At 42.6% G+C, this 13,639-nt stretch overlaps 2 protein-coding genes and 4 non-coding genes across 6 annotated transcripts in view; 2 read left to right on the top strand and 4 right to left on the bottom strand.

Moving 5' to 3' along the window:
• The window catches only part of LOC113142592 (collagen alpha-5(IV) chain-like), a 34,448-nt gene extending 31,914 nt beyond the window's left edge, over positions 1–2,534 (top strand). Inside the window, exons 9-12 of the mRNA XM_026327632.1 lie at positions 1–1,539; positions 1,644–1,779; positions 1,869–1,977; positions 2,431–2,534. Of these exons, the coding sequence (XP_026183417.1) occupies positions 1–1,539; positions 1,644–1,779; positions 1,869–1,974 (1,781 nt within the window). The 3' untranslated portion in view covers positions 1,975–1,977; positions 2,431–2,534. The remainder of the gene's footprint in view (positions 1,540–1,643; positions 1,780–1,868; positions 1,978–2,430) is intronic.
• A 2,897-nt stretch (positions 2,535–5,431) lies between these two features.
• Positions 5,432–5,504, bottom strand: trnav-cac (transfer RNA valine (anticodon CAC)). The gene has a single exon. It is a non-coding gene; the product is annotated as a tRNA-Val (tRNA).
• Positions 5,505–5,613: 109 nt separating this feature from the next.
• On the top strand, positions 5,614–5,686 carry trnav-aac (transfer RNA valine (anticodon AAC)). Its single transcript has one exon. It is a non-coding gene; the product is annotated as a tRNA-Val (tRNA).
• A 95-nt stretch (positions 5,687–5,781) lies between these two features.
• trnav-aac (transfer RNA valine (anticodon AAC)) lies at positions 5,782–5,854 on the bottom strand. The gene has a single exon. It is a non-coding gene; the product is annotated as a tRNA-Val (tRNA).
• Positions 5,855–7,620: 1,766 nt separating this feature from the next.
• On the bottom strand, positions 7,621–10,942 carry LOC113143631 (early growth response protein 1-like). The gene is made up of 2 exons (XM_026329418.2): positions 10,414–10,942; positions 7,621–9,300 (listed from the first exon to the last, which is right to left on the bottom strand). The coding sequence occupies exons 1-2, from the start codon at positions 10,625–10,627 to the stop codon at positions 8,099–8,101; spliced, it is 1,416 nt and encodes a 471-aa protein (XP_026185203.1). The 5' UTR covers positions 10,628–10,942; the 3' UTR covers positions 7,621–8,098.
• Positions 10,943–12,361: 1,419 nt separating this feature from the next.
• On the bottom strand, positions 12,362–12,434 carry trnaa-agc (transfer RNA alanine (anticodon AGC)). The gene has a single exon. It is a non-coding gene; the product is annotated as a tRNA-Ala (tRNA).
• Between the last annotated feature and the right edge of the window lie 1,205 nt (positions 12,435–13,639).

Here is a 13,639-nt window from a genome sequence, read left to right as displayed (position 1 = left end):
CCCGCAAACCCAAACAACCTGGTGAACACGAAGAACCCAGTGAATCGGAAGAGCCTGAGGAATTCGAATATCCTGGCGTACCAGAACTTTCCCGTAAACCAAAACATAAGTACAAACATCCTGACGAATCTGAAGAGTTTGAAGAAGAATATCCTGGCAAGCCCAAATATCCCCATAAAGCCAAACATCGTCACAAGCCCAAACATCCTCGTGAATCTGAAGAAACTGTGTATCCTGGCAAACCCAAATATCCCCGTAAACCTAAATATCACGGTAAACATCCTGGTGAATCTGAAGAGTCTGAAGAACTTGAATATCCTGGCAAACCCAAAGTTCCCCATAAACCCAAACATCCCCGTGAATCTGAAGAACTTACGTATCCTGGCAAACCAAAATATCCCCATAAACCCAAACATCCTGGTGAATCTGAAGAACGTACGTATCCTGGCAAACCAAAATATCCCCATAAACCCAAACATCCTGGTAAGCACAAATATCCCAGCGAATCTGAAGAGTCTGAGGAGCTTGAAGATCTTGGCTATCTCAAATATTTTGGTTATCACAAACATCCTGAAAAACATAGACATCCCAGTAAACGCAAACATCTCCATAAATCCAAACGTCCCAGCAAATCCAAAGAGATTTCAGAACTTGACGAGACAGAATATCCCAATAAACCACAATATTACGGTAAATATGAACATCCCCACAAACACAAATATCCCAGCAAATTAAAACATCCTAGCAAGCACAAACATCCTAGCAGACACAGACATCTCAGGAAATTTAAAAATATCATAAAACATCCCAATGAATCTGAATATCCTGAATATCCCAGCAAACTCAAACACATTGGCAAACACAAACATCTCAAACACCCTAAAGTGTTTACAGAGTTAGAGTATGAATACCATGGCAAACACAAACATCCCAAAAAGTCCAAAATATTGACAGGGTTTGAAAAGTACAAAACTTATATATATCATGGAAAACACAAACATCCCAAACACCCAAAAAGGTTGACAGGGTTTGAAAAGTACAAAACGTATATTTATCATGGAAAACACAAACATCCCAAACACCCAAAAGCGTTGACAGGGTTTGAAAAGTACAAAACGTATATTTATCATGGAAAACACAAACATCCCAAACACCCAAAAGCGTTGACAGGGTTTGAAAAGTACGAAGAGTATGAACACCATGGCAAACACCAACACCATGGAGGAACCAAACATCCCGGTGAATTTGGGCATTACAGAAAAGTTAAATATCCTGGCAAACCCAAATATCATGGCAAAGCTGGCCGTCCCTCTTGGCATCTACATTACCTTGGATTGTCCGGTGGAACTACACGGCCTCACACACACTTTGGTATTGATGAATGCTGCTGCAGTCCTAAATATTGTAACAGAGGTAAATGCCTAAATATATCTAAGCATCGTAGAACAAATCCCAGCAAAGAAGAGAATGCTGCTCCAAAAGCACCACCTATTTACTCAACGGCAATCTGCGAGAGGCAGAGCGGGATGCTGAATTGTTGTAAGTTACTAGTTCATACACTCTAGGTCATGTGCAAGGCATACATCAATATGTCTTTACTCCACATTTATCTACTGTGTCTGTTGTGTTCCTTTTCCCCATAGCTGCAGGGAAAACAATCCAGGTGCAATCAGCCACTTATGGTCGCCAAAGTAAAGCTTTTTGTTGGACCAGTAAAATGGAGGGTAAAAATCACAGCTTGACCTGTGAAAAAGACATCACAAGCATTATAGCACAAAGGTGAGCACTTGTGTGACAGGTGAACCGTTGATGAAGGAAACTGTTGCAGATTCATAGCAGGGTTTTCAAATTATGCCCTTTTCTTCTAGTTGTAACAAGAAATCAGAATGTAAAATTCAGGCATCCAGCAAACTGGCTGGAGACCCCTGTGTCGGCACCTATAAATACCTGTCTGCTCATTACCTATGTGTCTGATGGGTAAGAAAGAAACACACACATACATACAGTATATACGTCTGAAAGCTGCATGTTCTGTATTTTCAGTTCAGTTGTAAATGTTTGCAATGCCATTTCACTTAAACTGCAGAGCAGAGTTTTGTTTTGCTGTCTGTTCAACACTGCATCACCACATAAACCATCCTATTACTGCAGTATTGCTGACAGCAGCGTATAGTAACATACAAGAAGATATATATATATTCTAGGGACTGTCATCAAGAAAAAAAAGTTGCTTTGTTTTGCTATCAAAATAAATAAGTCAGGATTAATGTGTCTAGACCTTCTTCTCTACATTTGCTAAAGAAAACCCAGCACAATGGGACAACGTAAACAAGCTTTGCAACAACACCTGTATTTAGTTAAATGCCCTCACCTGTCTATTGTGATCTGTGTCAGTCTAGTCTAATACTAATGTGTCTGTGTGTTTCACAGAGCCCAGTCATGTTGCTCCAACAGGAAGAAAAGTTCTTTCTACACATTTCTCTTTTTTCTGTCTCAACTTCACATGACATACTAATTGAAACTGTCAATCCAAATTGAAAAAAAAGACAAAGTTCAGCTAAAAATGTGACTAAAGCAAATAAATCCAGCAAAGTAAATCTTACTGTTACAGTTGTAGCTTTGAACATTAACAAAAAGAAAAAAAGACAAAAAACACATTCCACATAGCATCCGTATGTCATGTTAATCGCTCAATAACGGGCAAATAAAGATTTATTATTAGCACATTAGTACATTAGTGATTATTTCTCTTCTTTCCTTTCTAAACCACGGAGAAGCAGTGGAACCAGCAGCAACAAACCAGAAACAAATATCTGCAAATAAAGACATAAAATGCTATTATTTGTCTTCTTATTCTTTTTGTTCTAATGAGTGTTATCCATCCATCCATCCATCTTCTATACCCGCTTTTCCTGGTTCAGGGTCACGGGGATCTGCTGGAGCCTATCCCAGCTCTCTCTCGGGTGGAAGGCAGGGGTACACCCTGGACAGGTCACCAGTCTGTCGCAGGGCCACATATAGACACACAAAGACAGACAACCTCACACACTCACACTCACTCCTACGGGCAATTTTAGAGTCACCAATCAACCTGACATGCATGTTTTTTGGACTGTGGGAGGAAACCGGAGTACCCGGAGTAAACCCACGCAAGCACAGGGAGAACATGCAAACTCCACACAGAAAGGCCAAGATGCGAACCCACGACCTTCTTGCTGTGTGGCAACACTGCTAACCACTCAGCCACCATGCTGCCCCCATGAGTGTTATTATTTTTCATATTATTATTAGCACTAAGAGTATAGAAAAATGTGTTTATTATATATGCAAACTGAATGACATCACTACATTCTGCACGTGGTCCTGTTTTCCCTAGTTTCTGTACTTGTTTCCACTCTGACATTTCAGCTTGAAACTTTACTTTTTCACCAAAATCACCAGCCACCCAACAAATGAACATGGTAACACTCACAGTGACAATCCTAATTGAATTTTAACCTGAGTACCTTTCATCATGGCGAGACTTTGTATGTCTGTGCAAACTGTAAATGCAAACCATCTGGTACTTGCTGAGATATTTCAGACTGGACAAAACTGGCAGAGTACTTTTAGGAAACATTTATGTTTCTGTTTTAAATAAATGTTAATGTAGTTTGGGTCGTCGTAGGGAAATAGATTCGATAGTGTGACTGTTGGTTTGTTGGAGTTAGGGGGATAGGGGTTAGGGGATAGAGCCTCATTGAGCCTGGTTGGCAATAGTTGAGCTTAACTCTCTTAACTACTCCCATTCAGTCTCTATGGTAGTTGATGCTGTCTCTGTGGCGTTATCCACCTGAGCCTGAGCTCATAGACTTAGGGTCCAAGACCAGTGTGACTAGTCCTCGACCTTCCTTCACCAAAGTACTTTCAGCTTAATCCATTTTTCATCTGGCAGCCAGAGCACCCAGTCATGGAGAGGCTGAGGAACAGCTAAATTCTGCCCTGACTTCATGGCTGGCCCAACCCTCAGGTAGCTTCTTCTGGTGCAGGAAGGCCAAGAGTAAGAGGAACAAGCGGCCAGTATTATATTTTAGCCTCACAGCTCACCTGCAAGGCTTCACTAACACTGTGCCAGCTTTTCTCACATACAAAATGCCGTCTGTAAATCTCTGACGGACGAGCTGAGGCGCAGTGGCAGATCACCACAAAACATGACAAAGCAGACACAAGTGCTCCTCTTCAAATATGACGGGGCTCATTGGGCCTACCTGCTCTGGGTGCAGAACATCAGGGAAGCTGAGGCAGAAAACCATCACTGGGGTCCTCAGACAGGCAGACATCCCTGCTTCTTTTGGTGGGTTCTCTGATGGCCACGTTACCTGGTGGACTGTTCGATCCTCCTTATTCGGCTGCTACAATGAATGAATGATGAGCACTAACATCACTGATTCCAATTGTGATTTTGAGTTTATTGCTCAGAATACATCTGTGTTGTTGAATAAAATATAACAGATAAATACTTGGCATGTTTAGAGAATATTAAAGCAGACATTTATATTCATGTGCTCAGCCATCTAATAATAATGATGAACAATAAACACATTGCTGTGCCTTAATGTGGCTATTTTATTTGCAGGATTATTGAAAAGGTCACAAAATTTAAATGTCTCTAAGAGAGGCGGGAAAAAAACTCACCTGGGTCAGTGCACAGACGGACGCTGACGACATTTTGAGTCCCGTTTTAAAACTTATATTTGCTTATATTTTGGAAAATAAAGTAGCCCGAATTTACCATGAACAGTTCGTGTTTGCAGTGAAGTAAAGGCCATACATACAAACATCACGGTATTAATGTGATACTAAAAACTATTTTAAACCTGATGACTCTCGGGCAAGTTCTGAAGCTTCTTCTTCCTCTGACTTCTGAGAGCTGGTGGTTTATCGGCGATAAGTCACACTAATAATAAAATAATTCATATTTCGTGTCTGTGCTTTGAAACATTTTTTTAGTTAAAAGACCTCACCTTACCCACCTGCACAATCTGTCGCTACCTCTAGTTACACACTTTCTTTTTTTCTGTGAACGACAATGACCAGGAACAAGAACAGCGCCACACTGTCATTGAAACCAACATTGTGGTCAGAGAGGGTATTACATCCGTACTCATAAGAAGTTCGATAGAAAATCCGTTTTGTTTTGTTAAGATGTATGTTTGGGCAGAATTTTATTAAGGACGAAAAATTACTTGATTAGAAATAAATAAAAAAACAATGCATAAATAAATAAACGAACGCATGCTGAAACCTTTAAGTAATTGTTCGCCCTCCATAGAGAATAGTGCGAGGTTGACATGCGTACTGTGGTGAAATCTTTGATTAGTGTTTTATTTTTTCATGAAATCGAAAATAGAGCCAATATGACTGTTTATACGTTTAGCATATGTAAAACAAATGTTTCCGCCCGGTTTCGAACCGGGGACCTTTCGCGTGTGAGGCGAACGTGATAACCACTACACTACGGAAACAAGTTAAAAGATATAAGTAAGTAATATTCATATACAGTTCCGGGGTCTGAAATCTTTACTTTCAGGAATCTCCGCAGAGTAATGAATCAGATTAACTTTCAGATAGAGCGTTTCCGTAGTGTAGTGGTTATCACGTTCGCCTAACACGCGAAAGGTCCCCGGTTCGAGACCGGGCGGAAACATAACTTTGTACGACCAGAAAACACAGTTTTAACTTTTTTTAAATGACTTTTCTGTAACTTTTCACCTGACAGAGCTTCGAACTCTTCTAAAATACTGTTCCCGCCCGGTTTGGAACCGGGGACCTTTCGCGTGTTAGGCGAACGTGTTAACCACTACACTACGGAAACTAACTGATGGGTGAGTGGAAGCTAGCTTGTCCAAAGACGTACGTGCCTCCGCAGGTGCGTACATCTTATCATTTTTTTGTGCAACAGTTCGGACGTGGTTTCACGTCCCCGAGCAGCAGCAGATCTGCCCTCTGTCATGTCTACATCAGGACTCTGACATAACCCCATGGACACCCAATTAGCAGAGGAGGCGCATGCGTCATAGGACGTGAGCGCGCCACCTGCTGCTCCTGGTGCTCATGAAACGTTGTGCGCTGGAAAAAGGGCTGATTTCTATGGTTCCTGTAAAGAAGGTCTCATTTGTAAGATCCCGCCGTTTAATTAATCTGAATCTTAATTTAACATTGGATTATTTTATATGTTATATATGATGCTGTTTTAGTGCTAGTTGCATACATGATTATTAGTCTAGTATTATTTACATCAGGATAGGACGATGGAATATAGTGGTGGAAGAACTTTACTGCAGTAATAGAAATACCACAGTGTAAAAATCCTCTGTTCCAAGTAAAATTCTTGCATTTTACTGTAGTAAAAGTACAAAAGTATGAGCATCAAAATCTGGTTAAAGATGTCAAAGTAAAAATGGTCTTTGTGCAGAATGACCTTTATCACAGTAATGTGTCATTCTGCCAAGTTCTTTTTCACACAGGCCCAAAGATCCAATACTGTCTTAAGGACTGTGTTACTCAGATTTCCTTTACATGTGTATCAAAACTGAAGAAATCTAGAACAGGAAAAGATTTACACACACAGTAGTATATTTTTAGTAGTAAGTTTTTCTACTCTGATGTGTGTACCTATGTGGTTTACAGACACACACAGCAGTCCAACCTGTCGTCCCAGTTCATCCACACACACACACACACACACACACACAGTGTCAATGCGTATCATCAGTAGGAAGGTCCTTATTTGGGCATCAGGATATCCGCTGTAGTGACAGGAAGCTCCATGTTTGGGCTCAAGCTGTGAGCTTTTCCTGCAAACGCTGGGCGCCATGACAAAGTCTGAGCCCATTGGCTGTTTCACACACACACACACACACACACACACACACACTCACACGATTTACTGTCAGTGTGTGTGTGTGTGTGTGTGTGCGTGTGTTCAGTAACACCGCCACTGAATATTTTCATCTTTTAAACTCTGTAACATTTAACTTTGAGCTGAAAAGCAAATAAAACCTTTATATCCTTTGTTCACCAGAGGTGCAAAGTTAAGGCGAAACTGATAATACAACTTTACACCCTGATGCTTTTATAATAACAGATATTAAATATAGAGTCATAAAATCTACAAAGATTGATTTGTTGATTAGTTTTTGTTTTTTTAATTTAATAAACTAATATTTAGATGAATACATATGATTTGTCTGTTTTCGTTTAATGTTCAGCTCTGTTTGTTTTGGGCCTACTTGTGTTTTAAAAAAAAAACATTTAACCTTAACATGTTTGAGGGTCACCGCTCTCTCACTGGTACTTTTCCACTCATGGTCCACTCATTTTTGACCATATCACATGGTTTTCTTCAGTCTGGAGTTTGCTCAATTGTCGTGAAATGATGGATGTTCAAACGTCTCGTCTTTGTTGGTGTAAAAGTTGAGATTCTCACTCAAGGTCCTTTTACTCTGATTCTGGAGCTTTCAGCTGCACCATCAACACCTCCTCAAATCATCACATAAATCCAATGTAGAAATTAAGCATCACTTTGAAATAAAAGCACCAACAGGATTTTCACATTTTATTCTTTGAGCTCTTTGATTTAAAGAGGAAACACATTCAATATAAAATCCAACGCTGGCCTGCATGTAAACATACAAATGTCCCAGAACCTACTCAGTAGGTAAAATCTAGGTACACAGTCATGTACATTATAATACACATATACAGTATTTACAGGCACAAAAACTACTTGTATGTACATTTGTTTATACAGGAATTCTCTACAATTAGTACATGTGGAGTTTTCTTAATTCAGCAGTTTTCTCTATGGAGTTTAGAGCTGAGTTGATTGAAACTGATGCTGAAGGTTTAAGTTCATGTCTAATGTGGCTGTAAAGGTTCAGAATGAACCAGCTGAGTCTATTAAACAGTTTCCAAACATTTGTCATCAGCTGGTGAAGAAGCAGTGTGCTGACCTTTGACCTCATTACAACACAAACACTATAAAATTATAGTTTCTTGTCAGATTTGTTTGAGACAGCACTTCAGCTGGGGGTCAAAGGTTGTGACCTCCTGTCTGTCAGCAGATATTGGAGCTGTGGGGGGAGGGGAGATCTGCCTGAGGACTCCCCATCGGAGAGGAGCAGGAGGAGGAGTAGAGGTGATGTGGCGGTGAGGAGGTGTAGACACGTGATGAAGTGAAGCATGGGGAAGCAGCCTGCATAGTGTTGGAGGACGAGGAGCTGTGAGGGGGGGAGGAGGAGGAGAAAGAGCAGGGGGAGGAGGTGGGGGTATTGGTGGGGTTCCTGTCAGTCCTACGGTCCCTCTGCCTCTGATGGATCTTGGTGTGCCTCTTGCGCTCGTCGCTGCGGGCAAACTTGCGTCCGCACTCGGAGCAGGCGAACGGTTTCTCCCCAGTGTGTGTGCGGATGTGTGTTGTCAGGTGGTCACTGCGACTGAAGCTGCGCATGCAGATGCGGCACTGGAAGGGCTTCTGGCCCGTGTGCACACGCACATGACGTGTCAGCTCATCAGAGCGAGAGAAGCGGCGGTCGCATCCGTCGGCGGGGCAGGCGTACGGGCGCTCATGGGGTGGCGTCTTGCATTGCTGACCTGCCGGGGACTTCCTGCTCCGACTGGACTTGGTGAGCTGGGCTTGGAAGGTGGAGACCTGAGGCTGCATCTGGATCTGAGAGGAGAAGGCTTTGATGGTGGAAAGTGGCGTGAGTGGTGGCTGCGGTGGGTTCAGGCTCTGTGACAGGATGGGCTTCTGGTCCTGGTTCAGGCTGAGCTCAGAGTCCTGCTGCTGCGACAGGACATAGTCCGGGAGCATCGGCAGCACCAGGGTGGACTGCTGGAGGCTGAGCCTGGAGGTGGAGGCGGGGTAGGCAGGAGGGGGGCCCTGTGGCTGCAAGGGGCCTGACGGGGACTCGGTGGGAGGGAGGAGCAGGTCAGAGGCCCCGGTGGCGGAAGTGTATGTGGGTGTTGTAGAGAAGACTGATGCCACATCAGCAGACCCACAGCTGAAGCTCGCTGATGACGTTGATGATGCCACTGATGATGAGAAGGAGGAGAGGCTGCAGGGTGTGGTGGTCGGAGCTGCCATGCTGACCAGTCCTGTGAACAGGCTGAGGAGAGGCTCCGCCCACAGACCACCAGCAGTGCCAGTACTGGAGATGGAGGCTGACGGCTCAAAGGAGAAGCGGCCACTGTAGGCCAAAGGGGGAAGCCGGGGGGTGAGAGTGGGCAGACTTTGCAGGTCCGGGAGCTCCAACAGAGAGTCTGAGAGAGAGAGAGAAGAAGAAGAAGAGGTCACACACCTGAACACACCTGAGAGGTCTGCTCTGGATGGGATTTATACAAAAGTACAGAAACACAGAAAATCATGGGCCCCATTGAAAATCCTTAAAAACAGGCTGATCAGTGCTGAAACCTTGGGTTCCTCATTTAACTTTAATTATCTCACTTGTCCTTTGGGTTCCAGGATTTGGGGCAGACGCCCTTAAACCGCCTCATTCAACCCTTTCTCCAGTATGAAACCTGTTATTTACTGCGTCTGAAACATTTGAATGGTTTTCATGTTTAATTAAAGAGACATTGGTTCTTGCTGATGACTCCAGCAGACCCCAACCAGTATCCAATGGTGGAAAGTAACTTAGTACATTTACTCAAGTACAATTCTAAGGTATTTGCATTTTACTGAGTATTTCCATTTCCTGCTACTTCATCCTTTGGACTTCACTACATGTCAGAGTCAAACCTTGGACTTTTTCCTGCTCTACATTTATCTGATAACTTTAGTTCCTTTTCAGAACCAGATGGATCCAACAAAATACAGACTGATCATCAAACTTTATTGATCCCTGGGGGGAAATTCCCAAGATACCCAGCAGTATGGAAAGTACTTCAAATTAGAAGTATATAAGGTAGTTAACGTCAGCTACCCAGCGGTATGGAAAGTACTTCATATTAGAAGTATATAAGGTAGTTAACGTCAGCTACCCAGCGGTATATAAAGTACTTCAAATTAGAAGTATATAAGGTAGTTAACGTCAGCTACCCAGCAGTATATAAAGTACTTCATATTAGAAGTATATAAGGTAGTTAACGTCAGCTACCCAGCAGTATATAAAGTACTTCATATTAGAAGTATATAAGGTAGTTAACATCAGCTCCAACATTACAGTGATCAACACAATAATCATCAATAATTAGAATCCAATAATATCAGATACATTCATGTGAAATGGACCATTCTGCACAATGAGTACTTTTACTTTGGATACTTCGAGAACATTTGGACTTTGCATGTAGTAGAAGATTTTTTCATTGTGCTATTTCTATTTTACTGCAGTAAATACTCTCGGTACTTCTTCCATCACCCCCGCTTCTCACCTCCGTACTCCCCAGGCTCCGCGCTGAACAGACCGGCTCCCTCCGCTGCGGACGCGGCGAGCAACGAGCCTCCGGCTGCGGCGTTCTGCAGCAGCATCTGCAACTCCTCCAGCTTCGTGTACCCGTCCAGTGGGGAAACCGGGGGCGCGACGCTGGCGAGCGGCTCTGAGATCTGCAGGGTTGAGAGCAGCAGCTCGGCTTTGGTTGCTGCCATCTCTCTGGAGGAGGAAGTCTCAGAGGGTGCGGAGCTCGGCTGCTCCTGTAGCTGTTCCTGCGGGTGAGCCGAACTGGTTTCCGCCTCTGTAGCCCACAGAGAGGCGCTCTGACCGGTCTGACGCTGCTGCTGGGGGCTGTGGTGCTCGGAGGAAGCCAATGCTGGAGAGTCGACAGTTCCGGTGTTTTAAAGGTTTATTTTGTGAAGGGCCTGCAGCCTCTACGTCACCAGGGAACGTAAACATAAAATGTTTGTGTCCTGTCGGTGCTTCACGTGTCGAACCTGAACTTGAGCTCAGTCAGATTTCTCAATGAGGATTCCCGGCTTTATAAAGACTCCTGCGTGACGTACATCCCCAAATATGGCACGTAGGAAGCCCATATTTGGTCCGAGCGCGGATCGTGCACACCCGGCTGCATACAGAGGCTTCGGCAGTGCCTGAGCTCTTGGTACTGCGGTTTCTGGAGCGTGACCGATCCGGTGGAGTCCAGCCCTGTGTCCGGCTCGGTTGGTGTGGACCCTGAGCCGGACGGTAACCGGTAAACCCTCGACACAGACCACAACCAGCCGCCATGACCGGAAATCTCGGAGACACGTCACAGATCGTTTTTTTTTTAAGCTCAGCGTCACATGGAGGTCTTCCAGCGGCGTCATCACTTCCTCCTGCCTTATTTGGGATGTTTCCTGTCGGACCGATCTGAGACCAGCCTGCCCTGAAGCTCAACCCAACATACAAAAGCAAAAATGAATGACATGCAGCTGCAGACTTCACCCTGTGCAGACATTTCATAAAACAAACACTCTGGGGATAATCTGCGATGTCTATCATATTCCATAAATACTTGAAATACTCTGTCTCCTGTAAAATGAACATGTTCGTTGTTTTCCTCTCACCTGTAGGTGTAGGCTAATGCAATACAAATATAAAATACCTCAGCAGGACTGTGTATGCACAAATAAGTTTGCATTTATATTTACACCATCCTTTAGTGAAAGTAGTAACATGACAGTGTAGAAATACAACTTATATAAAGATAAGAGAAGATAAGAAAAACCTTTATTTGTCCCGCAGTGCGGACATTGTCTTGTTGAAACAGTAAGTACAAAAACACAGCAGAGGGCCAGAAGATGTGAGATAAATAAGAAATTAAAAACATTAAAAATACTAAGTGGAATAAAACTATGAAGCTACAAAAACTATAAGTGTGTACAATATGTGCCTATGGGTATGTCCAGTATATGGATGGATAAATAAATAAATAACAGGTAAAGTGACTACAGTATATTGATCTGATGGGATTCACCTTATAAAACAGTGTTGGACATGGTCACAGCAGATGGATGACACATATACAGTGTTAGTCTGATCATTGTAGAGTCTGACAGCAGGAAGGAAAGACCTGTGGAATCAGGGTGGATCAGTCTGTTCAAAAGTAAAGTATTAATGTCTACCTAGATTTAAAGTACCCAAAGTAAAAGTTCACTATAGAGAATTAGACATAATGGCAAATATGGCATTTGTGGAGGAGAAAAAGAAGCACATAAATATAAAAATGTATGTTTAAATGAAAATACACAATTTTACCAGGACCAGACAGAGATTTAGTAAAAGCTTTCCCACTTTACTTGGACTCATTGTAACTTAAATAAAGATTTCTAAGCTGTAATCGCAAGGGTAAAGGTTCAAATAAAGATGTTAAAAATGACCATAGTTTCCCGGAGATAAAACAGGTTTGGAGGATGCGGGCATCGATCCCGCTACCTCTCGCATGCTAAGCGAGCGCTCTACCATTTGAGCTAATCCCCCACGATGAGCAAGTCCCAATGACTATATTCTGAAGTGAGATGATGCAAAGACGTGTTTCAATTCATTTTTTTAATAAATGTTTATTCCTACGTAGATCTGAATTCGTCCTTAAGCAGCTCCTTGTCGTCTAATATTTACCGTTTAAAAAATACACAAACTAACAAACAACACACCGACCCCAGTCTACTTCCTCCTGACAGCTTACGTGTGATTGGCTGAAACTGGATACAGAAGACTTATGATTGGATGATAACGCAAGGGCGGGAAGAGCGGCGGGACGTGTCACGAAGAAAAAGAAATGGAGGCGAAAATAGAAATGAGCTCAGTGAGATGAAGTGACATGTTCAACCCGGAGGCTGAATCAAGGCGACATCATTTATGTGTCCACTTTTAAACACGGACAACTACAGTAATTCATTCAGTTCATATAGTAAAGAAAATTCACAGGCCCAATTAACCCAAACCTGTCCCATAATACTGTAATATGGTATATAACCTAGTACCATAATACTTGTACCATCTGACTATTTTGGTACCTAGGTCATAGTAGTGCAGGGTATTAGAGCTACTATATACTATGGTATATGGTATCATGGTCTTTTCAAAAGTACCCTGATACATGTACCACTATGGTACCTAGTATGGTACTTTTGTATGTAGTAAAGATACTGTAGTATAGACAAGATTACTGTAATATCTGGTAAAACTCTGCATAATACATTGTATCATGTTACAGTGCACTGTGATATGTTTCAAAGTACCATATTGTACATACCTAGTACCCCTACATGTATGTACTGTACATAGTACTTACTCAGTATGTTTGCAAATAATTTTATAGTATTTCAAATAAAACAATGGCCTGAGGCAAAAACGAAGACAACACAGTCAAAGTCAAAACACATTTTTAAGCATTGACCTGAGAAACAGCAGAGAGAAGCTGGCAGGTCAGTGGAAACAGAGACCAGTCGAAGTGACGGCTGTTATGAGAAAACAAGACAAAACACAAAAAAATGACAATGAATGTAGTTTAATTCTTTGTAGAGTGTCTCATGATGTGTGTTTGTCCATCTGCTTTATAAAGGCCATGACAGAGTCCTGCAGCAGAAATAGAACAAAGCTGAGATGTGTTGGCATGTGGCAGCAGGCTGCACAAATACCAGCTCGGCTGCATTTAGACCATGAACGCACACAGACACACTCAG

This window comes from Mastacembelus armatus, chromosome 14 (genome assembly GCF_900324485.2).
Source record: "Mastacembelus armatus chromosome 14, fMasArm1.2, whole genome shotgun sequence".
Lineage (NCBI taxonomy): Eukaryota > Metazoa > Chordata > Actinopteri > Synbranchiformes > Mastacembelidae > Mastacembelus > Mastacembelus armatus.
This window is presented reverse-complemented; position numbering and strand designations above follow the sequence as displayed.